This window comes from Pantherophis guttatus, chromosome 7 (genome assembly GCF_059756535.1).
Source record: "Pantherophis guttatus breed Tessera chromosome 7, ASM5975653v1, whole genome shotgun sequence".
Classification (NCBI taxonomy): domain Eukaryota; kingdom Metazoa; phylum Chordata; class Lepidosauria; order Squamata; family Colubridae; genus Pantherophis; species Pantherophis guttatus.
Genome location: NC_142069.1, coordinates 91,521,337 through 91,540,716, shown reverse-complemented (window position 1 = coordinate 91,540,716; position 19,380 = coordinate 91,521,337). Strand labels below are relative to the sequence as shown.

At 43.7% G+C, this 19,380-nt stretch overlaps 1 protein-coding gene and 1 long non-coding RNA gene across 2 annotated transcripts in view; one reads left to right on the top strand and one right to left on the bottom strand.

Annotated features, from left to right (window-relative positions):
• The first annotated feature begins 393 nt into the window (after nucleotides 1-393).
• CCDC3 (coiled-coil domain containing 3) overlaps nucleotides 394-19,380 on the top strand; it is a 31,507-nt gene continuing 12,520 nt past the window's right edge. Inside the window, exons 1-2 of the mRNA XM_060694925.2 lie at nucleotides 394-888; nucleotides 4,167-4,341. Coding sequence (XP_060550908.2) covers nucleotides 512-888; nucleotides 4,167-4,341 — 552 coding nt within the window. The 5' untranslated portion in view covers nucleotides 394-511. The remainder of the gene's footprint in view (nucleotides 889-4,166; nucleotides 4,342-19,380) is intronic.
• Nucleotides 16,993-18,434, bottom strand: LOC117668304 (uncharacterized). The gene is made up of 2 exons (XR_004592238.3): nucleotides 17,854-18,434; nucleotides 16,993-17,258 (listed from the first exon to the last, which is right to left on the bottom strand). It is a non-coding gene; the product is annotated as an uncharacterized LOC117668304 (long non-coding RNA).

Genomic DNA, 19,380 nt, shown 5'->3' with positions numbered 1-19,380 from the left:
TGGAGCCTTCCCACCCCTTCTCTTCTAATTTCTTCCCTCCAAGTTTCCCCATGCATCCGTCTGAATCTTTGCAACGTCCGTGTGGCTTTAATCTGCTGCAAAACTCAAAGGAGGATGAGAAGCAAGAGGCCAGGAGCCATTTTTTTTTCAGCTCTGGTGCTTTCCCCCCCTTTTTTTGCAGTTCGGTCCTTCCCTCTTCCCTTTTTTTCTGCTCCAGAAGTCCTCAACTCAAGGCAGAAACATGGCACAGCCCCCCCCCTTTTTTTTCTTTTGCAGCCACTGCCAAACACTGACTAAAAAAACTTCTCCAGTTACTGCCCCTCCCTCCCTTGGAGAGAGAGGGTCCCCATTGGCCAAAGCGGAGCCAGGGACCACCTCTCAGCTTCTTGCCAATCGGGTCCTGCATGTCCCAGGCATCCTGTGTCATAAACCTAGCCTCCCTTTCGGTCTGCGTGCTTTGCAAAACAGCTCTGGGGATCCTGGAGTACCCAGAGCTCAGACCGCATCCGTCATGGAGCAAATAAGCTTGTTGCTAAGTCTTCTCTTCCTTGGGGAGCAGCTGAGTCCCAACCTGGCTTGTCAGCTGCCTTCCGACTGGAGGCCGCTCAGCGAAGGGTGCCGGGCAGAACTGGCAGCCACCATTGTCTACGCCAAAGTCTTAGCGCTGCACCAGGATACGTATAGTATGTACAACTATTTGCCCTGGCAGTACGAAGCCTTGGACGGAGGGCTGTTTTACTCTGCCGAGATCGAGATGCTGTGCGACCAAGCTTGGGGGAGCATGTTGGAGGTGCCAGCGGGTTCTCGCTTGAACCTGACCGGGTTGGGCTACTTCTCCTGTCATTCCCACACGGTCATGCAAGATTATTCCTACTTCTTCTTCCTCAGGTGAGTCACCTTTGCTCAACTTTAGAGAGAGACAACCTGGTCTGCCGTAATAAAGAAAAAAAACATGGCACGGATTTCGTGCCCAGGTCTCTTGCGTGTGTTTGTGTGTAGAACATCTGCAGAGATTCTCCATCGTCCGGGTCCTGGTTGTCCCGAAGGCGCTTTCAAAAAGGTAACAGTAACAGAGTTGGAAGGGCCCTTGGAGGTCATCCAGTCCAACCCGCTGCTCACTTTCTTGGGAGTCCAGTTGCCTTTTTGAAAAACATTTTTGGTTGTGTGTGTAGGTTATTTTAGCTCATCCCTGTTGCTCGAAAAAAACGTCTCTTTGGCTTAAAGGCTCTTTAGGAAGTTTAGGATGGGATGGTGGTGATGGAGAGAAACCCCTCAGACATAATAGGAGGAATGCGGAGTTTTGCCCTCTGGGTATTATTTCAGACTTCAGGGCCTGGCGTCTGTTTTTGAGTCCCTAGAACTAAGGAGAAACTTCCTAACAAGGAGGACAATTAACCAGTGGAACAACTTGCCTCCAGAAGTTGTGGATGCTCCATCACTGGAGGCTTTTAAGAAGAGACTGGACAGCCACTTATCTGACATGGGATAGGATCTCCTGCTTGAGCAGGGGGTTCCTTCCTTCCTTCCTTCCTTCCTTCCTTCCTTCCTTCCTTCCTTCCTTCCTTCCTTCCTTCTCCATCTCTGGAGGTTTTCAAGAAGAGATTGGACAACCACTTGTCTGGAATGGCATAGGGTCTCCTGCTTGAGCTCGGGGTTGGACTAGAAGACCTCCAAGGTCCCTCCCAATTTTGTTGTTCTGTTTTCCTTCCTTCCTTCCTTCCATCCTTCCATCCTTCCTTCCTTCCTTCCTTCCTTCCTTCCTTCCTTCCTTCCTTCCTTCCTTCCTTCCTTCCTTCTCCATCTCTGGAGGTTTTCAAGAAGAGAATGGACAACTACTTGTCTGGAATACTATAGAGTCTCCTCCTTGAGCAGGGGGTCAGACTAGATGGAAGACTTCCAGGGTCCCTTCCGTTATTCTGTATACCAAGAAAGGAGAATATTTGTATCTCAGGCTTGAGATGAGGGGTCCTTGGTGCTCTCTGAGCTTGGAGGTCTTCTTGCAGACGTTTCATGGCCCAACTAGGGAACCTCATCAGTGCTATGTTCCTGAGTGTTCCCCAAAGCAAACAGACCTTTGGATGTTCTAATGCTGCTTTTTTTCTCAAGAGGCAACTGGACTTTCGCTTCTCATCCCAGAAGCTTCTTCGGCTCTGACAAAGCGGCAGGGAACGGAATGGATTTAGCCTTCTGTTTATCCTTCCATTAGGATAGATAGAACCATTAGATTTATCCTTCCATTCATCCAGACGGACCTTTGGATGTTATAAAGTTAAAAGGACACATCAGGCAGATAGCCAAAATCTTCCTGACGGCGTGCAGAAAGATATTTATGTAACTTAAAGGAAAATTTAAAAATAGATGAATGCACAGATGCACATTACCTGCCAGCAATCGGAAGTTGCCCCAAAGAAGAGGGAGTCCAGCTATTCTCCAAAGCCCCTGAAGGCAGGAGAAGAAGCAACGGATGGAAACTCATCAAGGAGAGAAGCAACCTGGAACGTAGGAGGAATTTCCCAACAGTGAGAACAATTAACCAGCGGAACTGCTTGCCACCAGAAGTTCTGAATTCTCCAACACTGACTGGAAGTTTTTAAGAAGTGACCGGACAACCCTTTGTATGAAATGGTACAGGGTCTCCTGTTTGAGCAGGGGGTTGGACTAGATGACCTCCGAGGTCCCTTCCAGCTCTATTCTGATTCTAAGCTGAAATTTGGAAGTCTTTTTTATCGTTTCAACCATGTATGAATTAGGCTGCTTCCTCCTCTTTGTGTCCTGGGCATGCAGTCCCCCCATTGGGACCAGATATATCGGAAGGACAACAGTCAGCTGGGAAAGTCTGTTGCAAATCTTCCCCCCTCCCATTTAATTCCCTCCCGAGTTGAAGTTTTTTCAGCTGCCCGAAAGACACGATTAGAAAAGAAGCTGAGCTAAGCACTTGACTCAAGTCTCTTGGGACAATCTTTGAGGCAGATCTTTTGTTTTTCCTCTATCCAGACTCTCCTTGTTCTTTGGAAAGAGATTTTTCAGAAGAGATTCTGAATTGGAATGCTTAAGTGGGCTTCCCATTTGGATGGGGGACCACCAGGGGATCCCGGGAATGACGAGGTTCTTCCATGTTCATGGAAAAGAAGTCATCAGTCCCCATGAGACATTGGTGTGATTTCCTTCGCTCGAGAAGGAGATTTAAGAGAGCTCTGTTTTTTCTTAAATGGATGTTCTGGAAATAGAAAGACACGAGAATGATGAATGGTCTTCTCTGCCCTGGGTAATAAAATGGTGGGTCAGGCCAATTTCTGAGTTTAGGATTTGGCTGTCAAGACGGTCATGTGATCCTTACATAATGTCAACAATCCAGCTTGACTATCCGAATAAAAAGTCCAGGATCCAGCAACGAATAACATTCTGAGCTTGGTTGTCCTAGCACTGATGTTGTTACCTAGTCAGGTAATGAAATGTCTGAAAGAAAACAACCGAGTTCAGAGAGCACCAAGGATCCCATACAGTCCTCCTCCTCTTCCCCTCCTCCTCCTTTCCACAAACGCCATTCCCCTCTAGCACTGATAATGTTGCCTAGTTGGGTCATGAAGCGTCTGCAAGAAAACTACCAAGCTCAGAGAACACCAAGGACCTCAGAGTTCTCCTCCTCCTTTTTCCCTTCCTCCTCCTCCTCCTTCTTCTCCTCCTCTTTCCTCCTTCTCCTCCTCCTCTTCCTCCTTCTTCCTTCTAGCACTGATGATGTTACCTAGATGGGTCACGAAATGTCTGCAAGAAAACTACCAAGCTCAGAGAACACCAAGGACCTCAGAGTTCTCCTCCTTCTTCCCTTCCTCTTCCTCCTCCTCCTCCTCCTCTTTCCTCCTTCTCCTCCTCCTCTTCCTCCTCCTCCTTCTTCCTTCTAGCACTGATGATGTTACCTAGATGGGTCATGAAACGTCTGCAAGAAAACTACCAAGCTCAGAGAACACCAAGGATGACCCCCACTCCTCCTCCTCCTCCTCCTCCTCCTCCTCCTCCTCCTCCTCCTCCTCCTCCTCCTCCTCCTCCTCCTCTCCATAAACTCCATTCCCTTCTAGCACTGATAATGTTGCCTAGTTGCATCTGTTATTTTTTCCCCCCAGTCTAATCTGCAGCACCTTTAACCCTCGATCCTTCCTCTCCTTTCACAGAATGGATGAGAATTACAATCTCCTTCCACATGGGGTCAATTTCCAGGATGCGATATTTCCGGATACGCAGGAAAACCGGCGGATATTTTCAAGCCTTTTCCAATTTTCCAACTGCAGCCAAGGGCTCCACGCTGTCATGTTCTCCAGCGATTGGGAGGCCCAAGAGGACAACCGGGTAAATCTCTCTGGGTTTATGTGTTCTTCCCAGGAAGCAGTTAACCAAACGGAAGATGGTTGGATGCAAGTTACTTTTCAGCTGTATGAGATTCTCCGTCCTCCAAGTCACGGTTGTGTCCCAAAGGGGCATTTCTTTTTTTTTCAAAAGGCAAGTATTTATTTTTCCTTGTAAGACGTTTCACTTCTCATCCAGGAAGCTTCTTCAGTTCCGTTGAAGGCAAGGGGAACTGAGGAAGCTTCTTGGAGGAGAAGTGAAATGCCTTCAAGGAAAAACAAAGTCCGGTTGCCTTTTGAAAAAGCGCCTTTGGGATTTTTAGCTGTATATTTGAAAAAACAAAATCATAGAAATTCTCCAGAGTGTCTGTTTGAAGGAAGGATCTAGCATTGGGTTCATAATTGTATGTTTTATGGTTTCCTTCCTGTTATGCTGGCACCATTATGACTTTGAGGGTGTCAATTGCTAACCAATTTTAATCCACGTTTCCAAAGAGAGATTATTTGCACAAACTCCTGTAATTCTATTCTATTCTGTTCTGTTCTGTTCTGTTCTGTTCTGTTCCGTTCCGTTCCGTTCCTGTTCCTGTTCCTGTTCCTGTTCCTGTTCCTGTTCCTGTTCCTGTTCCTGTTCCTGTTCCTATTCCTGTCCTGTCCTGTCCTGTTCTGTTCTCTTCCATTTTCTTCTACTTTTTAATACCACTGTTTGAGCTGGGGGTTGGACTAGAAGACCTCCCAGGTCCCTTCCAACTCTGTTATTCTATTCTATTCTAATTTGTAACTATTTATAACTTGTCTTTTTGATAAGCTAAGCATATTATTGCCAGCGCCTTTAGCTATTTTTAATCATTTTTAAACAAAAAACAGTACTATCCAAACAGATTAATTCATCATTAAATCCTACCACCAAAGCAAACAGCAATTAGAACACCGAACCGTCTTCCTGAGATGCTACATTAACATACATCACCCCAAATACATCCCATATTCATTTAATCATGTCATAACGATGTATCAAACACTGCATGAAAATAAGGGTCTCTTCTTGTAAAAAAAAAAAAAACAGTGTGGAACCCTTGCTATAAATAGCTTGTGGTCTTTTTATTATTATTATTATTAGGATGGGGGGGAAATCCTTTTAAAAAATGGATAAATTGCACCTGTCTCGAATCGAGAACCTTGATGGCCAAATTTCCTTTTCGCTATTTCTGAGACGGCTTGATATCTTTCGTCTGAATTCACTCACTCCAAATTTCTCACTTTCCTTTTTGAACTGGGATATTCTTCCCTTCCCCCCAAGTTTTTTATTTATTTATTTATTTTTTTAACAAACACATCAATGCGTGAACAATATGGCACCTGGGTATCCTACATTCTAATACAAATAAAACTAGTAGGATTAATCATAGTTATTACATTTAATCAACTTACATATTTCTATTAATAATACACATTTACATTAAGTTGCAGTCTCTCATTATCCAATTGTTCCTTGTTTTCTCCTTATCGCTTTTATTTTATTATATAAAAGTGTATACACTAATATTCCCCCTTCTCTTATTTCTATCTCTTATTCTAACTTTTAATCATGTTTAAAAAACATTTTCTTTCTATCCTACCTAACTTCTAGTCATGTCACCTACCTAAAAAAAGCAAAGAGAGAGAGAGAAAAAGAAAAGCAAATCAGAATACCAACAAAAAGGAGAAGTCATCTATCCATCATCTCTTGCCCGCTTCAATACTTTAATCGCTATGGTGTTTTTTTTTTACTTGCCTCCCATATTCCTTTCTTGGATTTTTATCTCTATCTGCATCTACTTCTTGCAGATATTTCTCCCACCTCTACCCTCTTTCGCTGCCTAGCTTCCAAAATTTCCTATCGCCCTTTCAAGAGTATCTTCCTGTATCTCCAATTCTCTTTTCAACCCTCTGAACTGAGATAATCTTAATGGGATACAATCTTCCCTTGACTTCTTTGTGATGGGAACTGTTTGGGCAGAAATATCTATCTACTCTGGCTTTGTAAGAAGAATCACAGTATCGTCTATCTAAAGTTTACTATTCTTGGCTACTCTGACATTGTTGAAACTTCTCCCAAGGGAGAATCCATGGCAAGGATTTCATTTCCATCCCAGATCCTTTCTTAGGCTTCCTTCGAGCCGAGGCCATTAACTATTCCAGCGAGTTTTAAAGAGCAGTTGTCCAAAATTAAAGTGCTACAATTGGAAACTGAGAAGTAAAATGTCTTACAGACGAAGAAACAGCTGTCCTGGGCCTCCGGCCTTTTGCACCTGTGTGTAAAGTAACAGTTCTAAGGATCTATATTTAAGTAGAACTTTCTGGCACTTATTTGCAAGTCTTCTAGCTCAGGCTCATCTTTCCTTAAAATATGCAAACATTCGTCGCATCTTTTTTCCCAATCGCAGGCCCTTTTTGCAAGCTAGGCTTTCTGAGAGTTGTTTCTTAAGGAATTCTAGTTAACTCATTCACGGTGGATCTGGCGGTTCGGATGGGTGATTTACTCTTGTATTTTAATTTGGAGAGTCTTTTGATTGGTTTTATTATTTTTTTTAAAAAAATGTGGTTGCCACTCAAGTTACTTGATGAGAATCAGAATCAGAATAGAACTGGAAGGTACCTTGAAGGTCTTCTAGTCCAACCCCCTGCTCAATCAGGAGACCCTGTACCATTTCAGACAAATGGTTGTCCAATTTCTTCTTAAAAACCCCCAGTGGTGGAGCACCCACAATTTCTGGAGGCAAACTCTTCCACTGGTTTATTGTTCTCACTTAGGAAATTTCTTCTTAGTTCTAAGTTGCTTCTTTCCTTGATTGGTTTCCATCCGTTGCTTCTTGTCCTGACTTCAGGTGCTTTGGAGAATAGGTTGACCCAGGGGTGAAATCCAGCAGGTTCTGGCGAACCGGTAGTGGAAATTTTGAGCAGTTCAGAGAACTGGTAGCGGAAATTTTGAGTAGTTTGGAGAACTGGTAGTGGAAATTTTGAGTAGTTTGGAGAACTGGTAGTGGAAATTTTGAGTAGTTTGGAGAACCGGTAGTGGAAATTTTGAGCAGTTCAGAGAACTGGTGGTGGAAATTTTGAGTAGTTTGGAGAACTGGTAGTGGAAATTTTGAGTAGTTTGGAGAACCGGTAGTGGAAATTTTGAGCAGTTCAGAGAACTGGTGGTGGAAATTTTGAGTAGTTTGGAGAACTGGTAGTGGAAATTTTGAGCAGTTCAGAGAACTGGTAGTGGAAATTTTGAGTAGTTTGGAGAACCGGTAGTGGAAATTTTGAGCAGTTCAGAGAACTGGTAGTGGAAATTTTGAGTAGTTTGGAGAACCGGTAGTGGAAATTTTGAGCAGTTCAGAGAACTGGTAGTGGAAATTTTGAGCAGTTCAGAGAACTGGTAGCGGAAATTTTGAGTAGTTTGGAGAACTGGTAGTGGAAATTTTGAGTAGTTTGGAGAACTGGTAGTGGAAATTTTGAGTAGTTTGGAGAACTGGTAGTGGAAATTTTGAGCAGTTCAGAGAACTGGTAGTGGAAATTTTGAGTAGTTTGGAGAACTGGTAGTGGAAATTTTGAGCAGTTCAGAGAACTGGTAGTGGAAATTTTGAGCAGTTCAGAGAACTGGTAGTGGAAATTTTGAGCAGTTCAGAGAACTGGTAGCGGAAATTTTGAGTAGTTCGGAGAACCGGCAAATATCACCTCTAGCTGGCCCCAGAGTAGGGTGGGAATGGAGATTTTGCAATATCCTTCCCCCAGGAGTGGGGAGGGAATGGGGATTTTGCAGTATCCTTCTCCTGGTATGGGAAGGGAAGGGTGATTTTGCAATATCCTTCCCCCAGGAGTGGGGAGGGAATGGGGATTTTGCAGTATCCTTCCCCTGCCATGCTCACCAAACCACGCCCACCAAGCCACACCATGCCCACCAAGCCACGCCCACAAAAAGTAAAAAAAATTGGATTTCACAACTGGGTTGACCCCCTCTTCTTTGTGGCAGCCCCTCAAATATTGCCACCCTGCTATCGTGTCTCCCGCCGTCCTTCTTTTTCTCTAGACTAGCCATTCCTAATTTCTGCAACTGTTCTTCCCAAGTTTCATACATCTGGGTGGCCACGCATATTAAATGCATAAACAAATAGGTAAAATAATTCTGTGTTATGTTTTTGAAAGCGGCTTTAGCCTGGGAATAAATGGGAACTATAACATGACTAGGGTAGAAAATCCTGGCAATTGAAATCCACCTATCTTAAAGTTGCCAAGTTTAAGAAATGCTGCATTCAGGCATCCCAAGTTGTTCAGTTCAAATGTTCAGCAAGTAAGATCTAAAATGGCTATTTAGAAAACCCGGGGTTTATGTCGGTGGGATAACAGCCAGCCAGCTTCATTAACAGGGCATTTCGTTCAATTACAAATTCCCTTCATTGTGTTTTCCATACAGTCAGCCAGGGACTTCATTAAAAACTGCCATGAGATGAATCAAACTGGCAACGTACAAATTCGATAAATAACGCCGTGCGTCAGTCAAAGGCCTGTTTTTCTTCCATTAATTCCGTTCCTCTGCCTGTTTTCTTCTCTGTTGGCAAACTCTGGGCTTTTCTTAAGTCTTCTGATTTTTTTTCTTCCCTTATAAAAGAACGGTGTTGTTTTAGTTGTCTAAAGATTTAGGGAGGATTAGTTGGGAAAAACAGTTCCTAGAATTTCTGCCAAAAAGTGGATTTTTTGGGGGGGGGAGAAGTCCGGGGACAAAGCAAAATAGCAAGCTGTACACTTCTGAAGAAATGGGGAAAAAATGTTCCTAATAATTTGCAAGGGTTGCTTCTGTTCTTTTAAAAAAACTCCTATCTTGGAGTTCTAAATACGCTATTCATTTAAAACCATGTGGCTTTGGTTAGGAGTTATGCAGTACAGAACTTGATACTGTTCAGTTATAATCAGTGGCGGGATTCAAATAATTTAACAACTGGTTCTCTGCCCTAATGACCAGCTGGGTAGGCATGGCTCGGTGGTCATGTGACCGTGTGGGCGTGGCCAACTCAACATCACTCACGCCGATGGGCGCTTCGCCTTAGCTGTTACAATGTAACAAGGGTTAACCAGAGAGGCAGTTTCTGTAAGCAGGGCAATAAAGATTAGGCTAGAAACACCACCAGAATGTTTCCTTCCTGCCTTCCTTACAGGATTAGCCCTGTAAAGTAGAAAAAAACAAAATAAGATTTCTTCCAACAACCGGTTCTCCGAACTGCTTAGAAAGTTAACAACTGGTTCTCCCGAATAGGTGCAAACTGGCTGAATCCCACCACTGGTTATAATTATTAATATTTTATTAGCAAAGGAAAAACAGTTAATTTAGTTCCACTATTTAGGAAATACAGCTTTCCCCAGTTTATAGGTGGCTCTCAACCTGCGTCAACAACCGAGCCCCAAAATTTATGTTGTTAAGTGATCAATTTATTGAGTGGAGTTTTGCCCCGTTTTACGACCTTGCTCACCACGTTTGTTAAGTTGAATCGCTGCATTTCTTAAATTAATACGTGACACAATCATTCAAGTGAATCTATTGACTTTGCTCGTCAGAAGGTCGCCAACCTTCCTAGAACCTGCGACTGTCATAAATGTGAGTCAGTTGTCAAGCTTCTGAATATAAATCACGTGACCATGGGGGGGAGGGAATGCTGCAATAGTCATAAGTGTGAAAAAAATGGTCAAAATTCACTGTTTTCAGTGCCGTTGTAACGTAGAATGGCCACTAAATGAACTGTTGTAAATTAAGGACTACTTGTATTGTCCCTACCTTCCAGTTAAAACAGGGGTGGGTTTCACTTACCTTTGCTACCAGTTCGCTCGCATGTGCAGATCATATTTGATGATGTCCGGATGAGTGGGCGGAGCCTCCCACTGCTGCTGCTACCGGTTTGCTCGAACTGGGGCGAACCGGTAGCAACCCACCCCTGAATTAAAAGTATTCTAAGACCTGAACCAACCTGTAAATTGGTTAAATGTAATAACTATGATTAATCCTACTAGTTTTATTTGTTTTAGAATGTATGACATCCAAGTGCCATACTGTTCACGCATTGATAGGTTTGTAAAAAAATTAAAAATAATAAAAAAAAAGTAAGGCAAAGGTTCCCCTAACACATAAGTGCTAGTCGTTCCTGACTCTAGGGGGCAGTGCTCATCTCTGTTTCAAAGCCGAAGAGCCAGCGCTGTCTGAAGACGTCTCCGTGGTCATGTGGCCGGCATGACTCAACGCCAAAGGCACACGGAACGCTGTTCCCTTCCCACCAAAGGTGGTCCCTATTTTTCTACCTGCATTTTTTACCTGCTTTCGAACTGCTAGGTTGGCAGAAACTGGGACAAGTCACGGGAACTCACCCTGTTACGCGGCACTAGGGATTCGAACCGCTGAACTGCCGACCTTTCGATCGACAAGCTCAGCATCTTAGTCACTGAGCCACTGCGTCCCATGTAACACTGAATTAAAAGTATTCTAAGACCTGAAGTCGTTTCATTAAGAACTCAGCAGATGTTCCTTTCCTGTCGTCTGAAGAAACTCAGTGAAATGTACCGCAGATAAAGTTGGAAAAACAAAACATTCCTTACCCAGAAATGTTTGGAAGTCTTCGGCTGTCGCCAAAGTAAACGAGTTTAGATCATTCAGCTTGCCTCATCATCAAGACCAAAAATTATTCATGGAATAAGAGCCAAAAAAAAAAAAAAATTGACATGAGCTACCAGAGGACCTCTGTGAGCAAAACTTTGCTAGTTTGCTCTTCTTAAAATTTGCCGTGTTATCGAAAATGCGTCTGTTCCGTGGGAGATTAAAAATATCTTCCTGTGATGTTAATTGCAAACTCCAGATGTTACTTGTAAGCGACTGTTTGCATGTCATCTATCATTTAATTGGATGGATGAGACACCGAGAAGATTCTGCGTGTGTTTACTCAGAAGTAAACCCATTAAGGACCATAAAGATTATTTGTGCATGCACATGATAAACAACATGGAATATGTTTGCCGGATGGAAGGATATAGAGTTCCATGAGTAAACTGGTATTTTATGAAGTTTAAAGTCGCTAGTACGAGAGTCCTACCACGATACACCTGTCGGTAAAGGAGAATATTTGTAGCTCGGGGTTGAAATAAGGGGTCCTTGGTGTTCTCTGAGCTTGATGGTTTTCTTGCAGACGTTTCTTGACCCAACTAGGGAACATCATCAGGGCTACGATGGAATCCCTACTGGCATTGATGATGTTACCTAGTTGGGTCATGAAACATCTGTAAGAAAACCACCAACCTCAGAGAGCACCATGGACAGGGGTGAAATCCAGCAGATTCTGGAGAACTGGTAGCGGAAATTTTGAGTAGTCTGGAGAACCGGCAAATACCACCTCTTCCTAGTCCCAGAGTGGGGTGGGAATGGAGATTTTGCAATATCCTTCCCCCAGGAGTGGGGAGGGAATGGAGATTTTGCAGTATCCTTCCCCTGCCACACCCACCAAGCCACGCCACGCCCACCAAGCCACGCCCACAGAACCAGTAGTAATTTTTTTTGAATTTCACCACTGACCAAGGACCCCACAGTCCTTCTCCTCCTCTTCCCTTTCTACAAACCCTCCTCCCTTCTAGACTGAAGATGTTACCTAGTTGGGTCATGAAATGTCTACAAGAAAACCGCCAAGCTCAAAAAGCACCAAGGATCCACTTGCTCTTTCTTCCATAATTCCACTAAACCAGGTTTCTGAGATACGCCTACATTTTAAAATTGGGAACAGCACATCCTCTGGTAGAAGTTTGGAGTCTTCATAAGACACACACACACACACACACACACACACAAATTGGTCTTCCAGCAATCCTTTAATGGATGCAGTGTTTCTTTCTAGCTCCATCTGCTCCTGGAGAGATAATTAAAATAAATGGAGATTGCCAAGGTTGAGTCTAGTCACAGAGTATTCCTGCAGGCGCCAATTTTGTATTTAAAACACGGCTTTTGAAGTGCTTCACGAGCTCCTGATTGAAATGGAAAGTTTGGGATGCCAGCTTGCAATAGAAACACCTTTAGGCTTTCTATTCTACGTCTCCTCTAGGGATCTTCAATTGGTACCCTGTTTTTTTTTCCCCTTCCCCCTCCAGGGATCTCTAGGAAGGGGGTAGATCTAAAGTGAGTCATTTCCATCTCCAAAAGATCAGCAAGACATCCTATGGAGCAGATTTGGTGGCTAAAATCCACAGAGCTTTCTCTTTTAAACTGCCCCGGCATGGATGATGTTGAGGAGGAGGAGGAGGAAAATTAAGAGGAGGTGAAGAAGAAGAGGAAGGAGGAGGAGGAGGAGGAAAATTAAGACGTGAGGAAGAAGAGAAAGGAAAGGTGGAGGAAAATTAAGAGGTGAGGAAGAAGAGAAAGGAAGAGGTGGAGGAAAATAGGAGAGGAAGAAAAAGGAGGAGGAGGAGGAAAATTAAGAGGAGGAAAGGAAGAAAAGAAAAGAGAAGGAGGAGGAAGTGGAAGAGGAGGAAAATTAAGAGGAGGTGAAGAAGAAGAGAAAGGAGGAGGAGGAGGAGGAGGAGGAAAATTGAGAGGAAGAAGAGGAAGAGGGAAGAGGAGGAGGAAGAAAATAAGAGGAGGTGAGGAGGAAAAGAAAGGAGGAGGAGGAAAATTAACAGGTGAGGAAGAAGAGAAAGGAAAGGTGGAGGAAAATAGGAGGAGAGGAAGAAAAAGGAGGAGGAGGAGGAAAATTAAGAAGAGGAAAGGAAGAAAAGAAAAGAGGAGGAAGAGGAGGAGGAGGAAGAGGAGGAAAATTAAGAGGAGGTGAAGAAGAAGGGAAAGGAGGAGGAGGAGGAAAATTGAGAGGTGAGGAAGAAGAGAAAGGAAGAGGCGGAGGAAAATAGGAGAGGAAGAAAAAGGAGGAGGAGGAGGAAAATTAAGAGGTGAGGAAGAAGAGAAAGGAAAGGTGGAGGAAAATAGGAGGAGAGGAAGAAAAAGGAGGAGGAGGAGGAAAATTAAGAAGAGGAAAGGAAGAAAAGAAAAGAGGAGGAAGAGGAGGAGGAGGAAGAGGAGGAAAATTAAGAGGAGGTGAAGAAGAAGGGAAAGGAGGAGGAGGAGGAAAATTAAGAGGTGAGGAAGAAGAGAAAGAGGGAGGAGCAGGAGAGGAGGCACCATCTGTTTTCCCCAACATGCTTCCTGTTTCACTCCTACCTTCCCTGATGGCATTAACCCTGCTGATCGTCTTCTAGCTTGGTGAGATACAATTCACCTCAACAGCTGCTTGCGTCCACGAAGAGAAGCCCAACTTGCATGTTAAGTATGATGTGCAGCAACCATTAGCATGGGGACTGTTGGTGCTTCCTAAATTCCTTCCTTCCTTCCTTCTTTCTTTCTTTCTTTCTTTCTTTCTTTCTTTCTTTCTTTCTTTCTTTCTTTCTTTCTTTCTTTCTCCTTCCTTTTATTCTTTCTCCTTCCTCCTCTCCTCTCCTCTCCACTCCACTCCGCTCAACTCCACTCCATTCTGTTCCATTCCGTTCCATTCTTAAATTTTTGTTACTATAATTATCATTACTTTGTTGTTTTGCGTGTACGCTGAGAGGTTCTGTGCCGCAGACAAATTCCTTGTGTGTCCAATCACATTAGGCCAATAAAAAAATCTGTTCTGTTCTGTTCTGTTCTGTTCTGTTCTACTCCACTCCATTCTGCATTCTGTTCTGTTTTGTTCCATTCCGTTCCATTCTTAATTTTCTTTTTCTTTTTTGTTACTATGATTATTATTATTACTTCGTTGTTTTGCACGTACGCTGAGAGCGGAGAAAAATTCCTTCTGTGTCCAATCCCACCTGGCCAATAAAGAAAACAGTAGACTGTATTGTAATGTCTGCAGCCTACCAAACCAGCAAGGAACGGTTAAGTCCTACAGCCACTGTGAGCTCCAGTTGGCCTACGGAAGGGCTTATGGGAAATGCTCTCCTTCTCCAGCGGTGACTGCTGTTTTATTGCTCCAGACCGTGGGTAATTATCCCCTTTAATCCTGTTGTGCTAAACGCACTGCCGACAATCTCCTGGCCTGCTGCGCTGTATCTAATCTTCACAGAAAAGAAAAGTGACTGTGGATGGATTTCATTCAGTCTCAGCAGGTTTCCTTTTCAAAACCCGCGGTGGGCGAGCAGGGGATGCTCAGGCTGGCCAGACGGATGATTGATTCCCCGTCAGGCGAACGCCGCACATTCGATACTTGTTTAGATCCAAGACATACTGTAAGTGATTGAAACTATTTGAGGATTTACGTATTAAACTATGTTTTCTGAGGTTTTTGCGGGTGCTTGTATGTAGGTCTTTGGTTATTCGGGTTTTCTCCCGCGTAAAATTGGAGGTGTCTTGGCGACGTTTCGACGAAGTCTCATTCGTCATCTTCAGGCTGGTGTTTTCGACTTCGTGCTTCTAGGAGCAATGTGTGTGATCGCAGCTGTTTCTTCCTTTTAACTGCCAGTGGGGGTGTGAACACAAAGAATGACACCAGACCCACACTCACGAGAGCCACACAGGATGTAACCACCACACATCCACGCAGAAAGCAGACTCAAACCCACACTGATGATGAGGCACGACCATGGACCAGAAGCCAGACCACAGCTGCATCATTAGCCACTTTAAACCCCTCCAATCCATACATGAAGCAGACTGACACCCACCATGAAGAGGTGGCACGGCCACGAACACGAAGCCAAACAACAGCAACACAGCTCACCAGCTCAAATCCCCCTGCTACTCAGACTAACCCAAGCACAACCAAGCCCCCACCTAAACAGAACACACACCCAGCCAACCAGAGCACAGCCAACCCCCCATCCAATCAGAGCACAGCCAAACCCCCAACCAATCAGAACACACCTCCACCCAATCAGTTCACACCCCCACTGGCAGTTAAAAGGAAGAAACAGCTGCAATCACACACATTGCTCCTAGAAGCACGAAAAACTGATGAAGGGGCACGGCAGCCAAAAACAAAAGCACATTCCAGACATATCACTCTCAAGGCTGTCTCCCAGGGTTATCCACAGCAGGCTGGAGGAGTGATCTCTACAACCCACGAAATTGCTCCATTGGCAAATGTGATTGATGACACACCTGGGGGGGGGAAAGGGGGGAAACAGGGTCATGATTGGGGCATAAATTACGTGGGGTCAAAGTTGGCTTCACTTGGAATGTGCTGACATGAAGCTCCTAATAATTAACTGGATTTCATTTGAAGCTTGGCTCGAGGCTCATGATTTAGTTAGGGCATACCTCCGGAACCCTAACACAGTGTCATGGTGGAGACATCACACTGCCTCGTGTGAAAGTGCTTTTAGAAAGTCTGAAACACTCCTTGGTCTCATGGTTACAGCTTCCTGGTAGTAGCTAGTAGAGGAATTGGTTCTGAGGGGTCCTTGGTGCTCTCTGAGCTTGCTCGTTTTCTTGCAGACTTTTCATGACCCAACTAGGTAACAACATCAGTGCTAGGAAGGAGTGCAGTTTGCTGTCAGTTTATATTCTGCTATCTTGCCTATCTGTGTGGGTGGGGCTGGTCTCAGATATTCTTTGGTTGGGCTGTTTACTGATGGATCTTTGGCAGTTTCTTCATTGGGGTATATTTTGCTTGATAGTTGGTCTGGAGTTGACCTTGGAGGTAATCTATGCTGATCTGGGTGCTGATTATTGCTGGAGAGGTGCTGGAATATCTTTTGGGCTGGTTGATTGTCTCTTTTGCACTGTCAATGTTCTATCAAAGTTTCTCAACCTTGGTAAATTTAAGATGGGTGGACTTCAATTCCCAGAATTCCCCAATCAGTCATGTGGACGTCTACTCATCTTAAACATGTCACAGTCAAGAAACACTGTTCTAGATGCTACTTGTGGTTCTGCTAATCACAGACCTACTCCAGAATGAACTTTTATGCAGGTTGGAACAGGTCCTGAGTGAGACCATATTGAATAGACTAGTTTAGTCTACTCTAGTTTAGAGTAGTTTAGCACCAGGCTATGGAAATGGAAGATCCGATGATGGTGATGATGAAAATGAAGGAGGAGGAGGAGGAGGAGGAGAAAGAGAAGGAGAAGGAGAAGGAGAAGGAGAAGGAGAGGAAGAAGGAAGAGGAGAAGAAGAAGGAGAAGGAGAGGAAGAAAGAGAAGGAGATGAAGGAGAAGGAGGAGGAGGAGGACGAGGACGAGGAGGAGGAGGAGGAGGAGGAGGAGGAGAAGAAGAAGAAGAAGAAGAAGAAGAAGAAGAAGAAGAAGAAGAAGAAGAAGAAGAAGAAGAAGAAGAAGAAGAAAGTTATGCCCAACTCTTGACCATGCTATGGGTCAGGTCTCTCCACATCTTCCGATCTTGCATAGGTTTCCAATCCAACCCTAGGTTCAGCCAAACCTGTACAAACCTGGTTTTCATTTTACTTGCATGATTTCCCAAACATTACTTAAGAGGAAGACCTTCTTATACCTCTATTTAAAGGAACACACACACTTGTTTATTCTTTCAGTGGGCTGCTGGGTAACAGCAGACATCTTGGAAAAGAAAGATGGATGCAAGAGTCAAAACAGCAACAGGCATCGCCTACATTACAGATGTGTAGCTGTGGGGGGGAAACCTTTGGGATTCTGCCAGACTCACAATCCCGGCTACCATACAGCATCTGTTTGACTTTATTGTATTCTTGGCACTATTTACTTTGCCTTTTTAACCTGCTGAGAATTGGGAAAAACAAGAAAAGGAGCCAAAATCAGGAAGCCGTGGAGCTTGCTCTTACGGAGAAGGGAGCAGGAAAAGGCAATTATTTGGAGTGAATTTGGAAACGTCCTCCAGCAAAGTGCGGTCCAGTTTTTTTTAAGAGGTCCCGTCTGCCTCTTCCATTAGCAACTGTCCCGTGGATGCCAAGGTGGGACCGCCAACCCGCCTGTTAAACGTCAAAAGACAGAAAGCAGAATTAAACGCGGCATTAGCTGAAAGATTATATTTCCCTTAAGCCTCAGAAAACGATAAGGTTCCAGACAAATTTGCAAGTCTTGTTTACCAGCAGCTGGCTATATATCTATATTTTTAATAGATGGTATGTCTTATATGGTATGTCAGTCCTAGAGGAGATGAACCCTGGCTGCTCATTAGAAGGCCAGATCCTGAAGATGAAACTCAAATCCTTTGGCCACCTAATGAGAAGGAAGGACTCCCTGGAGAAGAGCTGAATGCTGGGAAAGATTGAGGGCAAAAGAGGAAGGGGACGGCAGAGAAGGAGGTGGCTGGATGGAGTCACAGAAGCAGTCGGCGTGAGCTTCAATGGACTCCAGAGATGGTTGTGGACAGGAAGGCCTGGAGGAACGTTGTCCATGGGGTCACGATGGATCGGACATGACTTCATGACTAACAACAACAAATGTCTTATAGGTTCTTGTAAACTTCAGATGTTCCATGAAAGGCCCACAAGAAACAGAAAATATGTATTTACACTGGAAAAACAGCAATATCCCCAAATATTTCCTTTTAGAGGAACATACCTGGTCATGCATTGCAGACAGAAGGATGTGCCTTCTAATTCTTTGAAACAGAGTTGTTGCTCCATTCTCTAACCAACCAAACTCATTCACACCCCTAATTGCTTTGTCACAATTATGACAATTGCTTGGCAACAGTTCCTGGAAAACTGGCAACCAATGATGTCACCTTCTTTTAATCTCTCTCATTCAAGGTCGACATGATCTCAGGATCTCTTTTTTTCTTCTCCATTTCTGAAGGATCTTTTTTGTGCCACCTCGGAGAGAAGCCTGCGACTTCACTCCAGAAATTCACCGGCTCCTTTGCAGAGCCAAGAACACCTCTTCCCTTCAGCTGTGTGTGTGTGTGTATACATTTGGATACTTGAAATTTGTATCTCTGAATTCAGAGTAACTGTACATGTCGTTGTTTTTCTTAGCAATTAAGGCCCCTTAATTTAACACACACACACACACACATACAAAATGACACAAGTAAAGAAGTGTTCTTGGTTGCTTCTTACAACAAAACTACCATTGCACGACTTAATGAAAGAGCACAGTCACCATGTGCTTTACTGCTTAACTGCTCAACTGAAACAGGAAACTCTACTTGGTACAAAAGAGCATAGAGTATAGCATAGAGTATACCATAGACCCAAACTTGTAAACACTGCCATCTACTGGCTGAATACTATTGTAGTTGTTGTGTATAAATACTTTCCCACAAAATGTATTCCAACATAAGGGTATCATTGCTGGATGTCATCTATTGGAAGTCAAGCTGCCTTGACTGACGGTGATTTTGTCAATGCCGATGGTGTCCAAGTGATGCTCCAGAAGTTTTGGGATTGCACCCAAGACACCTACAAACTGGTGCCAACTTTGCTTTATTTTGCTACAGTCGTTCTATTTCTATTTGCAGGTCTTTCTATTGTGTTATCTTCTCCAGTTCTTTCTCTTTTATTCTGCTGTCTCCAGGTACTGCCATGTCCACTATCCAGACTTTTCTTTTGTCTTTCTTAGCAACAACTGTTAACGATCGTCAATCTAATTTTTCTACTTAAAAACAACAACCACAGGAAGAGACTAAATAATGCAAGAGAAAGGCAGAAGCTTAAATGTTTTACACTCCATTTCCGAAGGTATGAAATGGGGAATTCTGATGATAGAAGCAAGAAATCTCTTGGTTTCCCCTGAAACCTTCCTTAAATGTTTTGATTTCTTTCACTTCCTGGACATACCTTTAGATTTTTGTCTGATTGAGATCTTCCACATTTACTTTGAAATCAAGGAGAGAAGCAACCTAGAACTAAGGAGAAATTTCCTGAAAGTGAGAACAATTAATCAGTGGAACAGCTTGCCACCAGAAGTTGTGTATGCTCCAACACTGGAAGTTTTTAAGAAGATATTGGATAACCATTTGTCTGAAATGCTATAGGGTCTCCTGCCTGAGCAGGGGGTTGGACTAGAAGACCTCCGAGGTCCCTTCCAACTCTGTTATTCTATTCTATTCTATTCTATTCTATTCTATTCTATTCTATTCTATTC